This window comes from Schistocerca nitens, chromosome 6 (genome assembly GCF_023898315.1).
Source record: "Schistocerca nitens isolate TAMUIC-IGC-003100 chromosome 6, iqSchNite1.1, whole genome shotgun sequence".
Classification (NCBI taxonomy): Eukaryota; Metazoa; Arthropoda; class Insecta; order Orthoptera; family Acrididae; genus Schistocerca; species Schistocerca nitens.
The window spans coordinates 240,157,775-240,182,591 of record NC_064619.1 but is presented as its reverse complement, the minus strand read 5'-3'; the positions used below and the strand labels follow the sequence as shown (position 1 = coordinate 240,182,591).

The following is a 24,817-nucleotide window of genomic DNA, read 5'->3' as shown; positions in this document are numbered from 1 at the left end:
TCAATTTACGGCGCCGTAAACGTCGGTGATATCGACGTACAACAGCTGTAAACTCAAGTTTCGTCTAGCTATTGGCAGTTCCTACTCGTATGAACCAGTTCTGCCACAGAGAAGATGCTTCATCCTTCTGCTCGTCTTCCGCTCTTATTAACAAAGGGGCGGCGCCGATGTCGTTAAGATAGTTAGCGCTGGTCTCGACATACGGACTTTATTGTATTAATAAATTTGCCGTTCAGTGCTCAACGATAGCATGATGGAGGGAAAATTAGGGTTTAACGTTCCGTCAACGGCGAAATCATCAGGGAGGAGAGGAGGCTCGTATTGGAGAAAGATATCGACCGCATCTACTTCGAAGAAACCGTTTCGACAACTGCTAAAGTGATCTAACGAAATCACGGAAAACTTAAATCTGGGTGGTCGGATGAGGTTTGAACCGCCGTCTTTCCAAATGCGATTCTAGCGTCTTGCTATTGCGCCTCCTCGATCAGTTTCGCCAGACCCATATTGCTGCTTATCACCTCATTCACTGAGTCACGTGATGGCACGTAGACGCAGAAATCCTGCTGTATGTTACCAAACTAAGTCATTCTTAAGAATGCAACATTCTTTTTCCGTGACTTACGGCTTCACATTATACACTACTGGCCATTAAAATTGCTACACCAACAAGAAACGCAGTTGATAAACGGGTATTCATTGGACAAATATATTATACTAGAACTGACATGTGATTACATTTTGACGCAATTTGGGTGCATAGATCCTAAGAAATAAGTACCCAGAACAACCAACTCTGGCCGTAATAACGGCCTTGATACGCCTGGGCATTGAGTCAAACAGAGCTTGGATGGCGTGTACAGGTACACCTGCCCGTGCAGCTTCAACACGATACCACAGTTCATCAACAGTAGTGACTGGCGTATTGTGACGAGCCAGTTCCTCGGCCACCATTGGCCAGACGTTTTCAATTAGTGAGAGATCTGGAGAATGTGCATTATCCTGCTGAAATGTAGGGTTTCGCAGGGATCGAATGAAGAGTAGAGCCAAGGGTCGTAACACATCAGAAATGTAACGTCCACTGTTCAAAGTGCTGTCAATGCGAACAAGAGGTGATCGAGACGTGTCACCAATGGCACCCCATACCTTCACGCCGGGTGATACGCCAGTATGGCGATGACGAATACACGCTTCCAATGTGCGTTCACCGCGATGTCGCCGAACACGGATGCGACCATCATGATACTGTAAACAGAACCTAGATTCATCCGAAAAAATAACGTTTTGCCATTCGTGCACCCAGGTTCGTCGTTGAGTACACCATCGCAGGCGCTCCTGTCTGTGATGCAGCGTCAAGGGTAACCGCAGACATGGTCGCCGAGCTGATAGTCCATGCTGCTGCAAACGTTGTCGAACTGTTCTTGTTGTCTTGCAAACGTCCCCATTTGTTGACTCAGGGATCGAGGCGTGGCTGCGCGATCCGTTACAGCCATGCGGATAAGATGCCTCTCATCTAGACTGCTAGTGATTCGGGGCCGTTGGGATCCAGTACGGCGTTCCGTATTACCCTCCTGAACCCACCGATTCCATATTCTGCTAACAGTCATTGGATCTCGACCAACGCGAGCAGCAATGTCGCGATACGATAAACGCCATCGCGATAGGCTACAATCCGACCTTTATCAAAGTCGGAAACGTGATGGTACGCATTTATCCTCCTTACACGAGGCATCTCAACAACGTTTCACCAGGCAACGCCGGTCACCTGCTGCTTGTGTATGAGAAATCGCTTGGAAACTTTCCTCACGTCAGCACGTTGTAGGTGTCGCCACCGGCGCCAACCTCATGTGAATGCTCTGAAAAGCTAATCATTTGCATATCACAGCATCTTCTTCCTGTCGGTTAAATTTCGCGTCTGTAGCACGTCATTTTCGTGGTGTAGCAATTTTAATTGGCAGTAGTTTAATAAGCTGTTTAAAAGTAATCATCGTCAGCAATGCATTAAACATTTTACAGCCATTAGGGGACAGAGACCTCCTTTAAATATTTTGAAGGTTTGTGTACTTCTAAGTGCTATTTCAAACGTTTGTCGCCGTTTTATTGAATCCATGATGGCTCACATATGACGGGGGACTGATTAATACGAGGGCGTACTGAAAAGCAATGACTCCGAAATTTTTATATGAAAACCATTAAAGCTTTTTAAATGAATCAATATCATTAACATTCTGCATTTTTATTCTTCATATCAACATATTTATTTATCAACATCGTCACCTTGGAGACGAACACATTTCTCCCAACGAGGCACCAGTTTGTTGATACCGTCACTACAGAATTTTCACTTTGTTGACAGAGCCACACCTCACCACTGTTTGCACAGCTTGATCACTGTCAAAGTCAACTCCTCGAAGGTGTTGTTTAACTTCTGGAAACAGGTTAAAATCGTTTGGGACCAAGTCGGGACGGTATGGGGTTGACCGATGACAGTGAACCCAAGGCGTCGGACTGCTGCAGATATCGCAGCGCTCTTGTGTGGTCTGGCATTGATATGCTGAAGAGGAGGGTGCGCCATGTGTGGACGAACGCCTCGAATCGAAACTCGATTACAACACGGTGTTTTTCAAGCACCGACATACTGTAGTTACATTACACACCACCAAGTTACACGCTACAATTTGGAGTCCTCTAGTGGTAGAGCGCTGCGACGACATGAATAACACAGGTGTAGAAAGTTGATAACGTTTATTTTACACTACTGGCTATTAAAATTGCTACACCACGAAAATGACGTTCTACAGACGCGAAATTTAACCGACAGGAAGAAGATGCTGTGATATGCAAATGATTAGCTTTTCAGAGCATTCACATGAGGTTGGCGCCGGTGGCGACACCTACAACGTGCTGACATAAGGAAAGTTTCCAACCGATTTCTCATACACAAGCAGCAGGTGACCGGCGTTGCCTGGTGAAACGTTGTTGTGATGCCTCGTGTAAGGAGGAGAAATTCGTACCATCACGTTTCCGACTTTGATAAAGGTCGAATTGTAGCATCTCGCGATTGCGGTTTATAGTATCGCGACATTGCTGCTCGCGTTGGTCGAGATCCAATGACTGTTAGCAGAATATGGAATCGGTGGGTTCAGGAGGGTAATACGGAACGCCGTACTGGACCCCAACGGCCTCGAATCACTAGCAGTCGAGATGACAGGCATCTTATCCGCATGGTTGTAACGGATCGTGCAGCCACGTCTCGATCCCTGGGTCAACAGATGGGGACGTTTGCAAGACAACAACCATCTGCACGAACAGTTCGACGACGTTTGCAGCAGCATGGACTATCAGCTCGGAGACCGTGGCTGCGGTTACCTTTGATGCTGCATGACAGACATGAGCGCCTGTGATGGTGTACTCAACGACGAACCAGGGTGCACGAATGGCAAAACGTCATTTTTTCGGATGAATCTAGGTTCTGTTTACAGCATAATAATGGTCGCATCTGTGTTTGGCGACATCACGGTGCATGCACATTGGAAGCGTGTATTCGTCATCGCCATACTCGCGTATCACCCGGCGTGATGGTATGGGGTGCCATGGGTTACACGTCTCGGTCACCTCTTGTTCGCATTGACGGCACTTTGAACAGTGGACGTTACATTTCTGATGTGTTACGACCTGTGGCTCTACCCTTCATTCGATCCCTGCGAAACCCTACATTTCAGCAGGATAATGCACGACCGCATGTTGCAGATCCTGTATGGGCCTTTCTGGATACAGAAAACGTTCGACTGCTGCCCTGGCCAGCACATTCTCCAGATCTCTCACCAATCGAAAACGTCTGGTCAATGGTGGCCGAACAACTGGCTCGTCACAATGCGGCAGCCACTACTCTTGATGAACTGTGGTATCGTGTTGAAGCTGCATGGGCAGCTGTACCTGTACACGCCATCCAAGCTCTGTTTGAATCAATGCCCAGGCGTATCAAGGCCGCTATTACGGCCAAAGTTGGTTGTTCTGGGTACTGATTTCTCAGTATCTATGTACCCAAATTGCGTCAAAATGTAATCACATGTCAGTTCTAGTATAATATATCTGTCCAATGTATACCCGTTTATCATCTGCAATTCTTCTAGGTGTAGCAATTTTAATGGCCAGTAGTGTATTTAGAAAGCTTTGAGTTTTCACATAAAAAATCGGAGGCATCATTCTTCCGCACACCCTCTTAATAACATTAATTTCATTAAAAATGTACATTCAGGAATCCCAAAAAGTCATTTTTTCAGTGCATCATGTTAAAGCAACAGAAGACAGCACAATCCTTGGTAGAATAAAAAATATTTAAGTAAAACATTCAAGCCGTCCCAGACTTTTACAATTAGAATTACCCTGACGGTAGAGGATGGTGGTGGTGGTGGTGGTTAGTGTTTAACGTCCCGTCGACAACGAGGTCATTAGAGACGGAGCGCAAGCTCGGGTTTGGGAAGGATTGGGAAGGAAATCGGCCGTGCCCTTTCAAAGGAACCATCCCGGCATTTGCCTGAAACGATTTAGGGAAATCACGGAAAACCTAAATCAGGATGGCTGGAGACGGGATTGAACCGTCGTCCTCCCGAATGCGAGTCCAGTGTGCTAACCACTGCGCCACCTCGCTCGGTACGGTAGAGGATCCTGAATTAAATCATATTAGCTGGAGACCAATGACATAAAACGAATATTTCAAAGAGACCTGAGATCTTAAATGTGCAGTGCGTGTGAGATGCAGCTCTGTGAACTGCTTACTTTTTAGAAAAACCAACAACGTTCTGGCGTGCGGTGACGCTACCTTGAAAACAACACATAATCGTCTGTGACGTGTACACGATGGAGTTTAATACTGGTTACAGTTAATCGTCTCAAAATCTCGACTGGGTTCGTGATTATCAGTCGGAAAGGTACAGTTCGTAGTACCTGAAGGGACGTTTTCTAGTGAAAACAAAGTTATACCTGGATTTCCTCGAGGACGTGTTAAAAACCTTGTGCTACACTTCATCTATGCTGTACGAGGGAGTCGAAAAGTTTCTAACCTTGGCACTCCATTTTCCAGCGTCCACAGCTCCACTCTGTATCTCAAATGACAGAATGAGAAAATGTAAACTCAAATAGCACCAGTGAGCTACAAATCAAAAATGATAATCGATAAATAAACCATTGCAAACGCAATACGGACGAGCAAAGCAAAAACGCTACGAACTTATGTACCAACCTAATATTTTCTGTCTTATTGCAAACTCAATCGAGCGAGGTAAATGCGGCCGTCAGTACACTACTGTATGGGTAGCAATGTATCTGCTTATATTCTCATCATTCCCACGCACTATATGGGGTGTTGCTCAACTGCTATTACAAACATGTAGAGTTTGTGGAGAGGACTTAGTAGAAGCAGTTTTGACAACCAACCCATATCCGGAAATGTACCGTTCGAATGTAAAATAAGCTGAAGATCTAACCACTTTCAAATCTCCCGCTTGACAGTATGCACACAAACTGGGAAGAGTGCGTTATCGTCAGTGTCTGTTGTAATTACATCACATACAATTTTGTTGGGCTTCACAGTGTAAGAAAAACTGATACATACGCGACTCGGAGGGTTGACGATGGTTCTCCACGGCATTGCACTCTAGACCTTGTAAGGATGTCCTTCAGATATGTTTTACTTACACATCCAAACGCTTCATTTCTGGAAACGGGTTCCATATAAAAATTTTATGTGCTAAGTCCCCTATGCAACACCTAGAAGCCTGTAGCAGAAATTGTGGAACACCCTGTATACGATGGTGGCGGCGATGTGCAGTTTCTCTAGATTTACAAAAGGTTCTCGGCAGAACTACGTTACCTTTCTTTCAAAGAATCCCGTTTAAGTTTGACGAGTAACTGTTACACTTTCGTACTGCGTACACCGATGTGTAGAGGTCCTAGAGCGCGTCTCTGAGTCTGTTCCATATCTGCTGTCATATCTACTAGACAGCGTCTCCAAGTGCTCTAGAGTGCTTTAGAATCGGTCACACTGGAGCCTCGCACCTATTTTCCTGTGGTTTCGCATGAGTGGTGCAGGGCGTGGCTATTGATACTCATCATAAACGAAAGTAATGTACTGCGAATACGTAGACATAAAGATCCTTTATTGTATGATTACACAATCAGACAGCAATCGCAGGAAGTAGTTACGTCCATAAAATATCTAGGGGCTCCTACGAATATTTAGAGAAAGATTTATTGAAAAAGGAAGAGACCTCTATATGTGCTTCATCGATCTAGGAAAGGCATTTGACAATGTGGCTGGGACAAGCCGAGACTTGTAAACTCACTGTATCTGAATAAAAAAGCCTAAGTTAAAGTGAGAGGAGAAAGTATAGGAAAAGAAGTAAGATAAGGATGCTGTCTATTACCTAGCCTTTTCAACATCTATTTGGAAAATATGAGTGACCAATGCTCATTATATGCCAAAGGAGTAGAAATTGGAGGAAGAAGAGTAGGGTATTTGAGGTTTGCTGATGACATGGTCCTTCTAGCCACAGGGGAAAAAGAATTACAGGATTTAGTGGACACCATTGAAGCTAACGGAAAAAATTATGGAATGAAAATTAACACATAGGAAACAAAAGTATTGGCACTAGGAGGAAATAAAGAAATAAAAATTATGCCGAATGGAGAAATATTAGAACGGGTGCAAAATTTTAAGTATTTTGGAAGCAGGATAGACACCGACTGGATGTGTAGCACAGAAATTAAAACAAGGATAGCAATGGCATAAGAGGCATTTAATAACAAAAGGGGAATTTGCTGCAGCAGTCTGGACAGATAACTGACGAAAAGACTCATAAAATGTTTTGTATGGACTGTTGTTCTGTATGGCGCTGAAACATGGACTTTGAGGAAGAAAGACAGAGAAAGGCTGGAGGCTTTTGAGATGTGGACATGGAGGAGGATGAAAAGAATAAGATGGATGGACAGAGTAAAAAATGAAGAATTACTGAGAAGAGTGGGAGAGAAAAGACAGTTACTAGATGTAATAGAAAGAAGAAAGAGAAATTGGATTCGGCATATTTTAAGAAAGAATGACGCACTGATAAAAACGATTTTAGAAGGTAATGTAGAAGGGAAAAGAAAGCGAGGAAGGAAGAGATTGCAGATATTGGATGACGTGATGGACAGTACAACATACAGCAGTCTTAAGAAGGAAGCAATAGTGGCAGAAAATGGAGAGGCAAAAGATCTGCTAATATAGCAGAAAACTGGTGATGATGATGTGTATGGTTTGATTTGAAACGGAACGACCACATAAAATTAATCGTGAGTAAGGCAGATATGCCAGACTGAGATTCATTGGAAGAATCCTCAGGAAATGTAATCCATGAGCAATGGAAGTAGCTTACAAAACACTCGCTCGACCAATACCTGAATATTGCTTAGATTAGATTAGATTAGATTAGATTTACTTTCATTCCAATTGATCCGTAGTGAGGAGGTCCTCCAGGATGTACAACATGTCAGAAAAACAATAATACATGACAAATATTTACAACTGAAACAGCCGGCCGGGGTGGCCAAGCGGTTCTAGGCGCTACAGTCTGGAACCGCGCGACCGCTACGGTCGCAGGTTCGAATCCTGCCTCGGGCATGGATGTGTGTGATGTCCTTAGATTAGTTAGGTTTAAGTAGTTCTAAGTTCTAGGGGACTGATGACCTTAGCAGTTAAGTCCCATAGTGCTCAGAGCCAGCCAAAACCGAAACAAATAAGCTAATGAACCTTCCACAGGTCCCAAGTGGAACGACCGTCATTTTTTTTTAAAGGAACACTATGTGAAAGAATCATTTTACAAACACTAATGCACTGAATTTAAAATAAAAAAAAATTTTTTTTATTTATAACGTAATAAACAAGTAATTAACTACTACAATACTTATTTATAATAAACACATTACTGCAATGAAATGGTGCGGTGCAGAAGTTATATTGTACTTTATTCATCAATGGAGTAGACGGAGTTGGCCACCAATAAATCCTTTAGGCTTCTCTTAAACTGAATTTCATTGGCTGTTAAGCTTTTTATGGCTGGCGGCAAGTTATTGAAAATGTGTGTTTCTGAATAATGCACACCTTTTTGTACAAGAGTAAGTGAATTTAAATCCTTGTGAAGATTATTCTTATTTCTAGTATTGATTCCGTGAATAGAGCTGTTGGCTTGAAAAAGTGATATATATTAATGACAAATTTCATTAAAGAATAAATATATTGGGAAGCAGTAGTTAGTATCCCTAGTTCCCTAAACAGGCTTCTGCAGGATGTTCTTAAGTATACACCACATATAACTCTTACTACCCGGAAAACTTTAGCTTGGCTTGATGAATTACCCTAAAAAATAATCCCATATGACATAAAATGAAAGTAAGCATAGTATGCCAGCTTTTTCATTTTTATATCCCCTATGTCTGGCACAATTCGCATTGCAAATAGAGATTTGTTAAGACGTTTCAGCAGTTCTGTGGTGTGCTCCTCCCAGTTGAATTTATTATCAAGCTGTAATCCCAAGAATTTAACACTGTCCACTTCTTTTATCTGCTTGTCATCTTATGTTAGACATATATTCGTGGGACACCCCTTACAAGTTCAGAACTGCATGTAGTGTGTTTTTTCAAAGTTTAGTGACGAAGAATTGGCTAGGAACCAGTGTTTAATGTCCACAAATATTTTATTAGCCTATTTTTCTAGGCCCCACTTGATGTGATATTTATTGTAATGCTTGTATCATCGGCAAACAAAACGAACTTGGCATCTGGTAATGTCACTATGAGATCCATACCAGATCGGACTGATAGCGGTAATAGCGAAGATCCAAAGAAGAGCAGCACGTTTCGTTACAGATTCGTTTAACAAGCACGAAAACGTCACAGAGACAATCAACAAAATCCAGAGACAGATTCTGCAATAGAGGCGATTATTTTTATTGTTGAAGTTATTGTTGAAGTTCTGAGAGCGTACTTTCGTAGAAAAGTCGACAGATATATTGTTCCCTCCGACGTATGTCTCGCGAGAAGATCATGAAAACAAAATTTGAGAGATTCGAGCTCGCATGGAGGAGCGAACTATACGCTACTGGAACAGTGATCGGGGGTGGGAGGGGGAGGGGGAATGGGGGGGCTGATAATGATACGCGAGGTGCCTTCCGCCACCCGCCACGAACCGCAAGGTGGCTTTTAGGGTATAGATATATGTAGATGTAGATAGAAGCATTCTAACAAATCGAAGTTTTCCATTCGCATTCCGTATTACAGATTTCACATGTTCGTTCAATTTCAAAAAATGGTACAAATGGGTCTGAGCACTATGGGACGGAACATCTGAGGTTATCAGTCCATTAGAACTTAGAACTACTTAAACCTAACTAACCTAAGGACTCATGCAGATCCATTCCCGAGGCAGGATTCGAACCTGCGACCGTAGCAGTCGCGTGGTTCCGCACTGAAGCGCCTAGAACCGCTCGGTCACCGCGGCCTGTTCAATTTCAAATCAGTTCTTAGTTTAACATTAAAAATTTCAACAATATAACGTGTTCCAGATATGCGTCATTAATCTTGTAATCGGTGATTGTTTCCTAAAAGAATTACGGAAGGCTTGATTGTCTCAGTCTCATCACATTAGACAAATAAATTAATAAAATACATATACACGTGATCTACATGAAAATACAATGTTTCAAAATATAGACAATGTACTTTGTACCCGCTGGATAACGTCACCATTACACACATGGAAATGGAAATGAGCGTATGGCGTCAGTGGCCGTGAGTTCCCAGGCGGGAAGTTCGGCCGCCAAGTGCATGTCTTACTGAGTGCGACGCCACATTGGGCAACTTGCGCGTCGACAATGGGGATGAAAATGATGATGAGGACAGAACAGCACCCAGTCCCTGAATGGAGAAATCTTCCTCCCCAGCCGGGAATCGAACTCGGGCCGCCGTCCGTGGCATTCCAACGCACTGACCGTTTTTTTACACAAAAACAGAAACAAAAATGGCTAGCTTACAATGAAATGACATAAATAAGGTGACAGATAATTGCAATCATAAATTAAAGCATTCATAGAATGAGGAATGATATTCAGTCTTTAGCAGTAGCACACATTTAGCATCTTCACTGTCACCTTCAACTGGTGGCAGTTCAGCATGCACATTTTCTTCTTCTGCAGCCTGAGGTTCCTCATCACCATTTCCCAGACCCAAATTAATCATTGAGTAAATCCTTGATGTGTGTTCCTTCCAGGGTAAATTACGTGGCCAGAAGAGCAGTCACGAACAGTGACATCGCAAAGTCCTTCACTGCCTCGTTATTTTTGTCGGTTCCAGCCTTCTCAACGCATTCTTAGAGAGTTCAAGATCTTCCTTTATAACAGACACCAGACGTTTGCCGTCATATTCTTGCATCTGCAGTACTACTGATTTATTTTTCATGTGTGACTTACAGGTGAGGCTAGGGTCGGGAACGTGACCCAACCCATCCCCTCTCCACGAGGGATCCACGTGTTCCTAACCTATGTCCATTCTGTTGAAGACAATTCGGAGCATGTTACCATATTTCTTATTGTAATTCTGATACTTAAGTGTTTTCTCGAATTCATTTTCCATATACATCTTGTATTCAGTATATTCATCGCTCTCAAAATTGTTAAAAATGTAACTTGTATGTTTACCCATTAACCAAATCACTGTATAATTTTTTGCCTGAGGGTTGTCGCTTTCTTCTGGTCTGAAGAAAATGTTAGGCGGTACATTGTTTGCTGAAGTTATTGTTATTTGAGAAATTTTCTCCTTGGTCCACCTCCAGTTGATAAGCCGATCTCCACATGTGTACCGATGAGGCACACTATCAACAAGGTTGCATTTTCTGCAGATGTTAGTGTCACTTACACCGATAGCAAAGAGATGCTCCCTAGTGCTGATGATGTTACTGACTTCCTTGCATCACGCTGTTCTCACCTCAGACGAAAGAACAATACTAATGATGTTTTTCCAGACCACATTCCATTCTATTCCAGCATATTTAGTTTCTATGTTATTTTTCCTTTCTTGTTTCCGTCTTTCCGCTAAAATCGCCTTTGCTGTAACATTTTTGGAGTTTAAACGCTTTTTGCTGAGATAGCTTACTTCAAGATAATACTCCCTAATATGTTTTAGTTTAAACTTATTTTTGTATATATATCGGCGGCTCTACACTTTCTGGCCTGACAATGTCGTTCTGGCCTGACAATGTCGTATAGTTTTGCTGTAATGCACCCTGGATCGTTACACATTATGCTCCATTGTAAGGTGGCTATAATTTCGCACCTTACAAGAACTCGTCCACATACTTTGCCGTGATCTATAAACACAATTAGGTATCATGTGATAGGTTGTACATAGTATATATGAATATATAAAGGAGACTGACATTGTCACGTACGTCTTGTAAATAACTGTTAACGCTTATTGCATGAAAGGTGACGGAGTGTCTTCATTATAAAAACGACGTAATGAATGATTGCCTATACTAGTAGAGGTTGGAGATGAAACGGCAGGCAGAACTCAAGCTCTCGTTGGAACGCCCACACAGGTGTTGGTCCTGCTTAAACACAGGAAGTAGTTAGACAGACGTCGTGGCACCTGAGCTCTGGAGCACAATAGGGTGACGGTCGGCCGCTATTGTAGTAGGGGCCGAAAGGATATCCGGATAATACTTCTGAACGCTGAAAATCTTGGACGCAGGTGAGAGGAACGAAGAAGCGGTAACTCGGAAACCACGCAGGCTGGGTCATTTCCAAGAATTTTTACTCAGAAGCGTACCATTGTACGAGTATAGGCTTTTCTTCACAAATTTTCCGCGCTGGACGACAAAAGACTAAAATATGGTTGTTCGGTGTTCAGAAGAATCTGTAGAGAGGCAGAATATTTCTGTGGTTTGGGGAATATGATTCGTTTACGGAATTACGATGGTGGGGAGCCAAGTCTTGCTGCGAAGCCAGCCGTTGTGAGCGCCCGTGTATGACGGTCGCTCGATATCAGCTTCGTTGATACAAACGGACTTGCTGTCCTTGCTCTAAGGAGAGATTGTAGGTAGAACAGTTAGGCACTGTACTGTTGCTAACCTATACGATTCTGGACTTCACCTTCGGTTTGGAAGTCGTCGTTGAGTACGCAGCGTTCAGTAATTGAGAGCACTTCCTATACTTACGTTGAGACGTTATCTGAACTCCGTCCTTGTGGCTGGGAGTTCGAGTTTCTCGTCTGTAGACCACAGAGAGGAGAAGACGGTATTAGAGCATATTAGTCAGAGGACCGCCTTCTACCGTCCTAGTGTTTGTAAGAGTTTATTTGTGGCTGGAGTTCTTCCATCGTCGCAGACGAGTACGAGAACCATCACTTCGACGCACCGGACGCAGTACATACGGTAATATCGCAAACTGATTCGGCTTATTAGGGCTTTAAAAGCTAAACAGCTGTGATCACGTTAGTTTATTTCCACTGAGGTTCCACACCACCGTAAATCATCTTTGAAAGTAGTGTCGCTTAGTGTTCGGTATGTAGATGATGTCAGTCATTTCGCGTTATTGCTATTAGACCGCGCAGACATAATAAGGGGCAGAATTGGGCAACTGATTAGTAATTTTACTTAGGAAATGTAAATTTTGTAATCCTAACTTTTTTTTAATCTACAATAAATATATAAGCAGGAATAACGTTTATCATTTAGTAGGATTAATTGCCTTCATTATTCATTTATGTTTAGATTGTAATTTAGAGAATTAAGATATCCTAAAATCTGCTTCAGCAGGTAGTCAGACAGGGCTAAATATTCATTTAGCGTTTATTATTTTCCGTTGCGCACATTCATTTTACACCCGCCTGGAGTAGCATCTTGGCCGGCCGCGGTGGCCGAGCGGTTCTAGGTGCTTCAGTCCGGAACCGCGAGACCACTACGGTCGCAGGTTCGAATCCTGCCTCGGGCACGGATGTGTGTGATGTCCTTAGGTTAGTTAGGTTTAAGTAGTTCTAAGTTCTAGGGGACTGATGACAGATGTTAAGTCCCATAGTGCTCAGAGCCATTTGAACCATAGTAGCATCTTGGACCATGTTCGTTTGACATACAATGCCATCGCTTTAGACTTGATGTCGATAAGTCCCATTCCGCCATTGACTGGATCCAAAAGTGCTGCCTTAACCGGCACTCGAAACAATTCCCCTTTTCACAAAAACTTTGCTAAGGTGGACATGATCGTGTTCGGCACCAATGATGGAATGGGGAGAACCTGTGCTATGTAGTAGGCCAGCTAATGGGGCGGACACCCGTAGGCATAGAAAATCCGGCTAACTTCTACGAACAGAAATCCAGGCGATACGCATAAATTATGCAAATTGTGCTTCCGACAGACGGAGAAACACTTAAAGACCGCTAAAGGGTTTAACAAAAGAGGAATAACAGGAACTGAGGACGTTAGTGAACTCGCCGTGTCTCTGTTGCGTAGGAGGGGGTGAGCACAGAAATTATCGTTGAATGAGAGAAAGAAACACAGCACGGGAGCGAAGAGAAAGAAACAAAGAGAGCCGCGGTAAATTGAAAAGGCGATAAAAACGCGAACGAAGGCGCAGTGGCAAGTTGTGCGCTGTTTGGAAGCAAAGATGTTGTTGCGGAGAGCGGATCAGAGGGCTTAGGCTTGTGGTGAAGCGGCGGGCGCAGCCGTTAGCGGCTTCCGAGGGCCGGCGTTGGCCGCGGAAGTCGTGTGTCCTGCGTATCGGGCTCGGAAACAGAGAGAGAGAGAGAGAGAGAGAGAGAGAGAGAGCAGGCCGCGAAAGAGTGTGGGGGAGATGGCAAAGGGCTGCCCTGCCACCTGGCCCAGTCTGGCGCTGTGCCCGCGCGTAAAACACGCCGTAAAGCCAGCCGGCAAATGAATTTACATCAGCGCGTAATGGCGGCGGCAGCACGGACAAACGGCACGCCGATAGCTGTGTCTGCTCGCTGCTCCCGTTCTGCCGCACTGCTCCGCGAGTGGCGCTAAGCGACTCGAATGTCAAGCGAAGTTATCTTCACCCTTATCGAGATTCACGCGATGCCAGCAACGCTCTCCCAGATGACCCATCAGACGACTCCGGGTAGATCATAAGTGAAATGAATTTAACCTGCATGAAAACTTACATATCAACGATTTCAAAACATCATTAACTTCGTATTCTTGTTCATAATATTGCTAGGCGACTCCCGGTATGAAACTAATGTAAATGTTCTCCCATACAGTGCAATAAAATGTCAGTAAGTGGGATGGACTGTCTTGTTTAAAGACTTCGAGTGTTGCAAAAATAGTCTACGAGTTTAATGGTATGCTAAGCAGTGCGAATGCCTCAAATGGCTCTAAGCACTATGGGACTTAACATCTAAGGTCATCAGTCCCCTAGACTTAGAACTAGTTAAACCTAACTAACCTAAGGACATCACACACATCCATGCCCGAGGCAGGATTCGAACCTGCGACCGTAGCGGTCACGCGGTTTCAGACTGAAGCGCCTAGAATCGCTCGGCCACAACGGCCGGGTTTCAACGAACTTCGCCGATTTGCTGTCACCAGTTTCCATAATCCGTGCGCAAACTGCGTCAGTGGACTCAACAACGGTTGGGCTAGTGCATTTTTGTCAATGGATACTGCCAGCTTCTACCTTTTTGAAGTCATTTTACACTTGCAACAAACAGGGATAGTGGAGCACTGTGGAACACAGTGTTAACTTGTTAACAGACAAAGTCCCAGGATTCGTGTAAGGCGGTTAGCTGAATTTAAACTTAATGATGGTCGTCATCTATTGTTTCCACTATTATTTCCGGAGTATTAAATACTGTACAGTCACAATACTTCCAAAAACAACGATTCGAATGAAGCAGAAATCCAGCTTAATGAGGGACGGATGAAAGAGGTTCCACTGTGTACTTCCCGAACCTAGAAGAGAGAATTTAAAAGCACTAATGTTTTTTCGAGAGTACATGCACAATTCTAATGAAAACGGAAGGGACGCTACTTTTTACAATTGGTAATACTGTGTTAATGCTATTGCATTAAGTGCCACGATTCACCAGACAGCTGCGACACTTTTGTGAGTTTAAAATAGTCGTGTTGACTCAAAATTCCACGAATTGCAGCTCAAATTCCAGCCGTAATCTGTCATTAATGTTCCAAACGACGACGGTCGTTGAATTTATGTCTTTTGCATAAAATACGAGTGGAGAGTAATCATGAATTAAGAACGAGCCAGCTCTTCACTTACCAGCGCACTATCGGATTATGTTCCCGTCCTTCCATTCAGACTTATTTCCATGTTAAAAGATCCTCAAAATGGTGAACACTGTACTGATTGAAACCTGTCTGCAGTGACGTAGAGTTGGTTGCAAAAACTCTGAAAACTCTGACTCCGTCATAAATGAACTGAAATTCTCAGCAAACGAGGCAGATTCGAAATGAAGGCGTCTCAGCTTTGCGAGTGGACTGGAGTTCACACCTATTTTGAAACGAAACATAGGTGTGAAACAGTCGTTAAATTCTCCAAAAATGTTTCAGTTCAGTAAAGATTAAAACCCAAGGAATTTAAAGTTTCTTACATGAATTTAAAGAATATTTTTACCTTAAAAATTCCGTTCTAAGAAAAGGCTGTTCGTTGTGAAACTATGTACGGGTTGAAATGGGGACGGAAAATAGACTATTGAAATAAGATGACCGCTTTCTTTTTATTCGATGTACCGGGTGATCAAAAAGTCAGTATAAATTTCAAAACTGAATAAATCACGGAATAATGTAGATAGAGAGGTACAAATTGACACACATGCTTGGAATGACATGGGGTTTTATTAGAACCAAAAAAAAAAATACAAAATTTCAAAAAATGTCCGTGAGGTGGCGCTTCATCTGATCTGAATAGCAATAATTAGCATAACAAAGTAAGACAAAGCAAAGATGATGATCTTTACAGGAAATGCTCAATATGTCCATCATCATTCCTCAACAATAGCTGTAGTCGAGGAATAATGTTGCGAACAGCGTGCTGTAAAGCATGTCCGGAGTTATGGTGAGGCATTGGCGTCGGATATTATCTTTCAGCATCCGTAGAGATGTCGGTCGATCACGATACACTTGCGACTTCAGGTAACCCCAAAGCCAATAATCGCACGGACTGAGTTCTGGGGACCTGGGAGGCCAAGCATGACGAAAGTGGCGGCTGGGCACACGATAATCACCAAACGTCGCGCGCAAGAGATCTTGCGCGCATCTAGCAATATGGGGTGTTCTTTTTTGTTCCAATAAAACCCCATGTCATTCCAAGCACGTGTGTCAATTTTTACCTCTCTATCTACATTATTCCGTGGTTTATTAAGTTTCCAAATTTATACTGACTTTTGATCACCCGATATTTCTGTTGTGTATTAAGGTTCGTATCTGCACTGTGTAAAGGCAAGATTGTTGTTTTTCTTGTACTGACTACAAAATTCGTTAGCCGCTTGTTCATGTGACATTAGAGAGAGACATAGAGAGAGAAGCGGGGGGGGGGGGGGGGGGAGAACTAATTATATTCCATAATTTATCGCTAATGCAGCATCTGCGGTCAGCATTTATAATTCATTGCCAATTAACACATGTTAATTGATCGCGAGATAACGCTAACTGCACCTTGTTTTAAACTAGAAAACTGTTAGTGGCTGGGATCGCTCTGTAAATGTTTCTGAATATTTTTACCAGTTTCTACACCAAAGAACTCGTCATATTTCCATGACGAACAGTACCACAACAGTTTTAGCTCAGACACATTGTGTATTTGCTAAAAAAAGACCTGCATTTGATGAAATTTATTTATCATGTTGGTCTGCCCTGAAAGCCTTACTAGGTCGGTTCTGTGTTCCAGAACTACAATGTAATATCTTGAAAATCGAACGCGACAGAAAACACATTATCTTGATATCGAATAAAAGGTGTTTAGAATTATTTTGTTTGAATTATTATTTTCCCGAAACTAAGTTTAAATGGGCAGTTCGGTCGCCGTCATCGCAATTCAGCATTAAGAATGCAAATTCTCGTCTTCCCATACCATGCCAACTTGTTACAGCATTTCGTCGATAAAGCCGAATGAACATCTACCGTTCAAAGAAATTCACAACCTTTGAGACAAAAAAAAAAGTTCTATGTCGAAGAAAATTATTCCCTATCTGAACGTGTGTCACTTTGAGACCACAGGCTTCCAAGGTGCTTGAAGAGCCACATTCAAGATTGGCTAAATGATGTCCCATTTGTGGTGTAGGCTTAGGTAGTTTTACGTGCCTCGATATGCAAGTGCCAGGCCTCCAGTCTACTTAAGAAGCTCATTGTTACCGTCTTATGTGTATACTGGCAAGTGTAGAGATTTCGACGATGTGATGTGGGCCGACATCCTAACGTCGCAAGCTGTTTTTCGTAAACTGAAGAACCAACTACGAAATCGGTTCCCACCGAGCACGGAGAAACTAATAATTACTAGGTTTCTTAGCTTTTCGAATATTTTGTGACGTCTGGAACACAACCGAAGCCATTCGCCAAATCTTACATGTTTTTATGTAGAGAGAAAAAAACTTTTTTTTCTTTTTTCTGACACATTAACTGCCAACAAAATAAACTATCTGACCCACTCTCATTCGTTTACGATATTTCCGGTCTCTGAGAAGTCGTCTTTCTCCTTCTTGTTCTTCATTTCTTTGCGCCTCTCTCTTTTCTTCACTTGTAACTGCGTAAATAATCTCTTCTGTTTATGTACTGAATAGTGCATGTCACTCACTCACTAAATAGCATTTAAATATTTGTTTACTGAAAATCTCACTTAAATAGTCACTCTGAAGTTTCTTTTATTGTTGACCTAATCGAAAAGAGTATCACCTAATGTACTCACAAACATGGAAACTTATAGAACATATCATTAAATATTCCCAGTTCCTAAGCTCTGAAGATCATTCAAAAACATCCGAAAGTATTCACGTGCCCTATTCTAAAACATCAGAGTAAGTTTTAAAACATTCCTAGGATTTCTAGAGTACTCCTAAAATTATCGGGAAGAATTTATGGAATTTACAGATTATCTCCGAAAAATGTCAAAGCATTTCAGTATGTTCTGCTTAGAAAAATAAGTTTCCACTATTAAAACCCTGCAAGAGTACAAGAGGAAGTCGCTACTTTTATCGCTTCTCAACTCTGTAACTTTCACTACACACTACATCCGTTTACACTCGATCGAAACTCCATTATACACTATGCATAATAGAAGATGCAAAGCTACACACACGTGCGCGCGGAGAGAGAGAGAGAGAGAGAGAGAGAGAGAGGTGATTAATAGCTAGTGGGTGGTTTGCTTACAACAAATCTGAAACATCAGATGTGCTTGAAGCATACTTACAGTTACATGCAGTAATGTATATTTAGGTTTCTAACAACATAGTTATGTGTCAAAATCCACACAGACATGTCGAAACGTTAAAAACTGTTTGGAACAACATGATAACTGTGTACAAAATACAAAAGCCAGTTAGTTTTAAAACTTTTGTAACGTATAAATATTTTGTTAGAAAACTGTAAACACATTATTCAACGAAAGTTCAGTAATATTTAGGGGAATTTGTGGAAAACTATGAGGGGTCATTCACATGGTTACGAATGTGACTTCTGGGCTATCAAGATTCGTTACGGAGAAAGATCATTTAGTTCGGTTTTTTACATTAACTACCGTAATAGCTGTTTACGCCACGGTGCAGCATCTACAAACATGTATCCATTACATCACAATCCACGCTGTTGACAAAAAAGTGTTATTGTCCTATTTCATCTTCACCCTCAAGGCAGAACGCCACAGTCAAGAAAATAACAGATAGTTTGTGATGTGCTGGTTCCAGGGTTAACTCGAACATCATTTGCCGATAGACAACAAGAACTCTACTCTTTGCTAGGGTGGTCGCAGTTGCTGAAGTACATAAATCTCTGGAGGTGTAATAGCATTTGTGTCAGTTCCTGGAGCAACGTAAAAAGAAAAGATATTGAACATCAGCCTAATAACAGTGTAAGCGGTTTTCCTAAGAGTTGTTATATTACTCATGGTTTTCGTTTTCCGAGTTAGGTTATTCATCCCCTTCTGCACTACACTACACTTGTCATAACTTATGAACTGGATCAGTTTCTTTACTTTTCACATACAAATTTCTCGGCATGACCCTCGAGACATTACATCTCCAATAAAGTAACAGATGATTACTTAATAGCGAGCAGTTGGTGGATAAAAGTTTTCGTATCATGTTCCAAGCCAATCAGCGAAAATTCTTTGAGAGTATAAATTTATTGATAGACTGAACATCCACTCTCTGCAGAAGCGATACATGTATTTTGCTTTTAAGTTCTTCGTTGTGTTTCGCATGGGGTGTATCTTGAAGTATCACGTGCAATTATTTGTAACATCTTCTTGAAGATTTCACGACTCATCGTAAGGATGTTTTTTTACAAAACACCCCAATATCAGAAGATGTTTTAACTTTATTGGTTGTAATGCAGAGCTCTGACGCATTCCTTATGTAAGGAGTGTGTCAGAACTCTCCTTTACATGGTTTGTTTACTACAGTTACACCAATTAAATATTATTTCATCTATGATTTCCTGCTATATTTCATACGTTTTTACCAGTGATCTCTATCGAAACAGGATATCAAACTCCAGCTGCCTAAGCGTACCAGCCAAAAACCCTCATACTTCGTATTTTGCTCATCTACAATATGGCGGCCACGAAGTGTCACTAGAAAGCAAAAGAAAATCATGTCCGATTCTCCGCCCAGATTATCCTAGCACATTGTTAGTAGCATTTTTCTGGAGAAAAACAAAATGAGCAAACAATGTCAACTTCATTCAAGAAGGTTGTGCATGAATTATCACCATTATTTGCACTATTTCTCAAGACTAGATCCCTAATAACGGTGATAATTCTGCTTCATCTTTTCAAAAATCTCGTTTGACCCTAGTATTTCTGGGCGATCAGAAAATTGATTTCGCATTATTTCACTTATATTTTACTCATGCATTCCATTGTCGTGCAAAAGTACTACACAACATGCAGCAGAATTCAATCAATTAGGTTCTATAAGAACAAACCGCTTAAATACGTGTCACTCTTAAAATAAAGAGATGTAAACAATTCAATCTTTCTTGAATAAAGTTGAAATAGTATGTGAAACTGACTAGTGATACGGTAAAATATTATATATTAACAAAGCAAGTACTTATTTCGAATAAATCATATTAAAATGAGTAAGGGTCATTTTAATTTAAACTTAAAACACTTTTACAGCTGTAACTTTCGTTGCCTCTGGTGCGTGTAATATTATGTCTATAATTATTACTTTGGATCCGTCTAATAGCAACTGAATAAAACAAACTTTTCGTGGCATTCATCTTAGTCTTTATTATTCGAAAAGCATCATCAGTGGCCGGAAAGATATATATTTTTTAATATACTGTTGTAATTTTGTATTGTATTCTGGCCCTTCCTGATTTTCTATGACGCAATAATAGTTTAACTTTTTACTCACAAATTTTGTGAATGTTCGGTATGTGTCCGTGTTCCGGTTTAATGTTATTCTTCTGCTTGCTACTGTCAGAAATTTTATTTACATAGCATTAGGAAACGAACACTCATTTTCTTCATGTTGTTTACAGTTTTCTTTTTTTTTTAATTTTACCGTTCCTTTGACTAAAAAATTTAAACACACATACAAACCAAACACGACGCGTCCAATATATCCAGATTACAGGAAAACACACAAGTCCCAAACCCACAAATACGCGTAACACACATACACGATGACAATACCACGCAGAAACAAAATACGTAGCACACTGTGAATTACACATGTAAATTGACACACAGAATGGTAAACATAATAAAGAAACAGGGCCTCCACATCTCGTTGCGGCGGCATCTTCTCAAGAAATTTCGATCACCAACTTTTTCCTCCAAATGCGAAAATATTTTGATGACGCCAATCTACATAGGGAGAAACGATCACCATGATAAAATAAAGGAAATCAGAGCTCGTACGGAAAGATAAGGGAAATCAGAGCTCGTACGGAAAGATGTTTGTTCTTTTCGCGCGCTATACGAGATTGGAATAAGAGAGAATTGTGAAGGTGGTTCGATGAACCCTATGCCAGGCACTTAAATGTGATTTGTAGAGTATCCGTGTAGATGTAGATATAAAACTGTGCAAATTCTCCAAACAAAATTAAGCCAACAACAGTCAAGGAGGACAAATTCCAGGGATTTCGAATATACAAACTTTAATGTCAAAGTTGTGGTACAGCTTATATAAGGATCACATGCAGAAATTTTAAAACATCTTGAAAAGAGCACATTAGGTGTTCAAGTATGAAACAAACCATTCCACATGTGAAGCACAGCTAACAATCGTCCTACCAACTTAGAACAAGGTATGACAAACGTCGAGATAAATAACCACACCTTATATCAATGCAGGAACTCTACCACAACCAGAAACCCATTGCAGAAAAAAAGTGATAAAAGACCAAAAATATATCAATATAAACTGTCTAGTAAGCTTAATAAAAGAAATTATAAGGTACAGAAAATAACACTGTACCAGTTTGTTACCATACTAAAATTAACAAATTCTCTCTCTCTCTCTCTCTCTCTCTCTCTCTCTCTCTCTCTCTCTCACACACACACACACACACACACACACATGCACGCACACACTCACCCATTGGGCAGAGATATCGCAAGCACACATTCGACAGTTGGCAGTAAAGTCCACTGTCACCAATGAACTCCAAAACATAAAATGAAAAAACATAAAATGAAAAAAAAGCGCTAGTTTCGTAATTCTGTGCAAATAAAATTTCGAACTGTCACAAGCCGGAGAATAGCACTAGAACTGGGTTTGAACACACATAGAACAACGTCTACGAAATTTGTAGTAGAAATTTAAACTATTACTACGTCATAGGAAATCAGAAAGTGCCAGGACTGTTTATAATCTCAACGTACGATGTCCAGTATGTAAAACAAAACTGTATAATAACAAAACTGTATATGTTTTACGCTACTCTTGACGTCTTTGAAATAATAAAGGCGAAACACGAAGGACACCAAAAAGTCGTTTTATTCAGTTGTAATTAGACGGATCCAAAGTGGTATCTGTCAGCATAACATTTGTATGTACTTGGTATCTAAAGTTATGCACTGACTACTAGAATTTACATTGCCACTTAACGTCACAGGCAGGTGTTGCTAATGAAACAATATATTTCCTTCAACAGGCCATTAAATATCAAGCTTCCAGGAAAATGATTTGCACTTATGGTCCCTGGAGGTGGCATGTTTTGAAAACTCATATACAAGCTGAAATATAATGGGTGTCGGGAACAGGGTTGGAAGCGCTCGTCAAATGCCTGGATGAATCGAACAATAAAGGTACGAAGCCCATGAAATATTTCCTGAGCAATAAATTTTGTTATCATTTGCAGGAAAAAAAAACACGCTAGAGGTTCTGAAATTCGTAATTTATGTGACAGTAGCACTTTTTGTGGTTACTAGATGTCATCTGGTGAAGTGTTGCAATTCCGACCTGGAATGACAATTTCCTGCTTCAGTCACTGTTATAGTCCATGACATAAGATTTATAATCTGAACTAGATAAATAATTTTTAACCACACAGAGATCGATCGAAATGTTTTGAAACACCACAAGGTGGCAGATGAAGCTGGCAACAGAAATCTGCGGACTTGCTGTAGTTTGTACTCAGAGACCAGAGATGTACATCCAGATAGCAGAGAGATGACTCGTTTTTGAATAGCATAGAAACTTTCGTGAAAATCTTCCGTTGTATACCTGCTATGTGGAAACATACGGCATTAAACTTACTGACAGCTGTTGAGGTTTCTAACTAGGGGAACTCCCTATCGCACCCCCTCAGATTCAGTGGTAAGAAGGCCCAGTGAGCCCGTCAAAAACTTAGCACATGTCAAGCATGAAAACAGGAAGAAAGTGTATCGAACTGTAAAAAATAGCAAAATAGAAACATTGAATGGTCCAAGAGCAATAGAGGGCAGCATGCCAGAGCGACGGCGCCATTCGTATGTGATCACGGCGTTGGACTGCCAAGCGGGTGGGCCGTGTTCAAAGCCTCTCACATCAATTATTTTGTTTTCGCTATTCAATGCATTCAAATTTGTGTCTGTGTCGTGGTGTAACGTCCGTTTGCAACATCGAGGTGTAAGGAACGGAGCTATAATGACAGTTGATTCTGCTCAACTACTCTATTAGCAGCCGTAAGGAACTGGCTTTCGAGTGGCAACCGCAATCTTTTGGTGACAAGGTGACAAGTCAGCCGAATCCTCCATCGGAAAACACGCCTGGTGTGCCATTTATACACGGCACTAGTGACAGTACGTGTGTCATATGAAAAGAATCTCTTACCGACGCACTTAATTTGTACACCTGGTAAAGTGACTGAGATATGCCTTCTTGCCCGATTTAGGTGTTCGTATGAATGTGAATGTGATCACTGCCAAGGAAATGATGAAAACACAATAGTTTGTCACATAAGCTGCAACAAATGAACGCAACAGTTTCACAATCATACAGATTCCTTGCGCTCTGTCAAAACATATGTTTTGAACGTTTTTGAAGTTCCGTTCCGTTTTGTAAGTTTTGACTCTTAGATTCCTTTGTTGTGACGTAGTTCATACCCGTTTATTTGTTCTCATTTCTGTGTGACGTCTATGTGGTATCTCGCCTGCTCACACTATTCATCTCATTTAATTGCGACGGTAACGTGTTCTTACCACACGACTCATATTCTACAGCCAATGTATAGTATGACAGGTGCCAAGACTACAGAAAGAGAACAAACATTTCAATGACCGGATGGACAGGTTGTGGAAAAAAATAAAAATAAATGGCTCGAGGGAGTTTCGAGTTTAGATTCCAAAACCACGACCACGCTGCTGATTAGCATCCCTCAATATTACACCTATTATGATTGGACCGTTAGCTGTTTCCATGTCGCTTTTTTTTCACAATTTAGTACCCTTCTCCCTGTTTCCATGCTCGATCTATGCTCAGTTTTTGCCTGGCTGTCCACTGGGCCTTCTTACCAATAAATCTAAGGGGTCTGCGATGGTAAGCTTCCCTTGCAAGTAACCATCTGGAAGAGGTTAACGGGACAAAACGCATTTAACGCACGCACGAAACGGCTTTTCCTGCTGACGTGCGTTTCTACTGACGAGCTCAGCGAGCGGAAGAAATGGCAGATTGCTATCTCGGCGGCAGCGCGTATGTGTGTACTCACCGGTGCGGAAATTGACGACGATGTCTATGAGGAAGATGGTGTCGGAGAGGCAGTTGAAGGCGATCCATCGCGTGCTCAGGTCGTCGTTAAAGAACGAGATGGCGACGGGCAGGATGATGAGGTTGGCGACGAGCAGCAGGAGCATGCACAGGTCCCAGTAAAACCTGCAACACGGCAGAGGCGCCTCAGTTAGAGGGTGGCGGGGCAGGCCGTAATACAACAAAAAAGACAGATATCTAATTTTCCACGGAATATTGAAAAAAAAGTCTCAATTTTAACTCAGACGAGCAATCAGCTTCTGCCGGAGCATAATCTTACAGAGATGTCTGGCCAAGGCAGTACACTACAGTTATGCGTAAAATGCCAATTTCATTTAGAACGATGTTGTTTCACTTTTGTTGTTATTTTTC

At 41.6% G+C, this 24,817-nt stretch overlaps 1 protein-coding gene across 1 annotated transcript in view; it reads right to left on the bottom strand.

Annotated features, from left to right (window-relative positions):
* LOC126262768 (potassium/sodium hyperpolarization-activated cyclic nucleotide-gated channel 2-like) overlaps positions 1-24,568 on the bottom strand; it is a 292,876-nt gene extending 268,308 nt beyond the window's left edge. Inside the window, exon 1 of the mRNA XM_049959582.1 lies at positions 24,408-24,568. Coding sequence (XP_049815539.1) covers positions 24,408-24,552 — 145 coding nt within the window. The 5' untranslated portion in view covers positions 24,553-24,568. The remainder of the gene's footprint in view (positions 1-24,407) is intronic.
* Between the last annotated feature and the right edge of the window lie 249 nt (positions 24,569-24,817).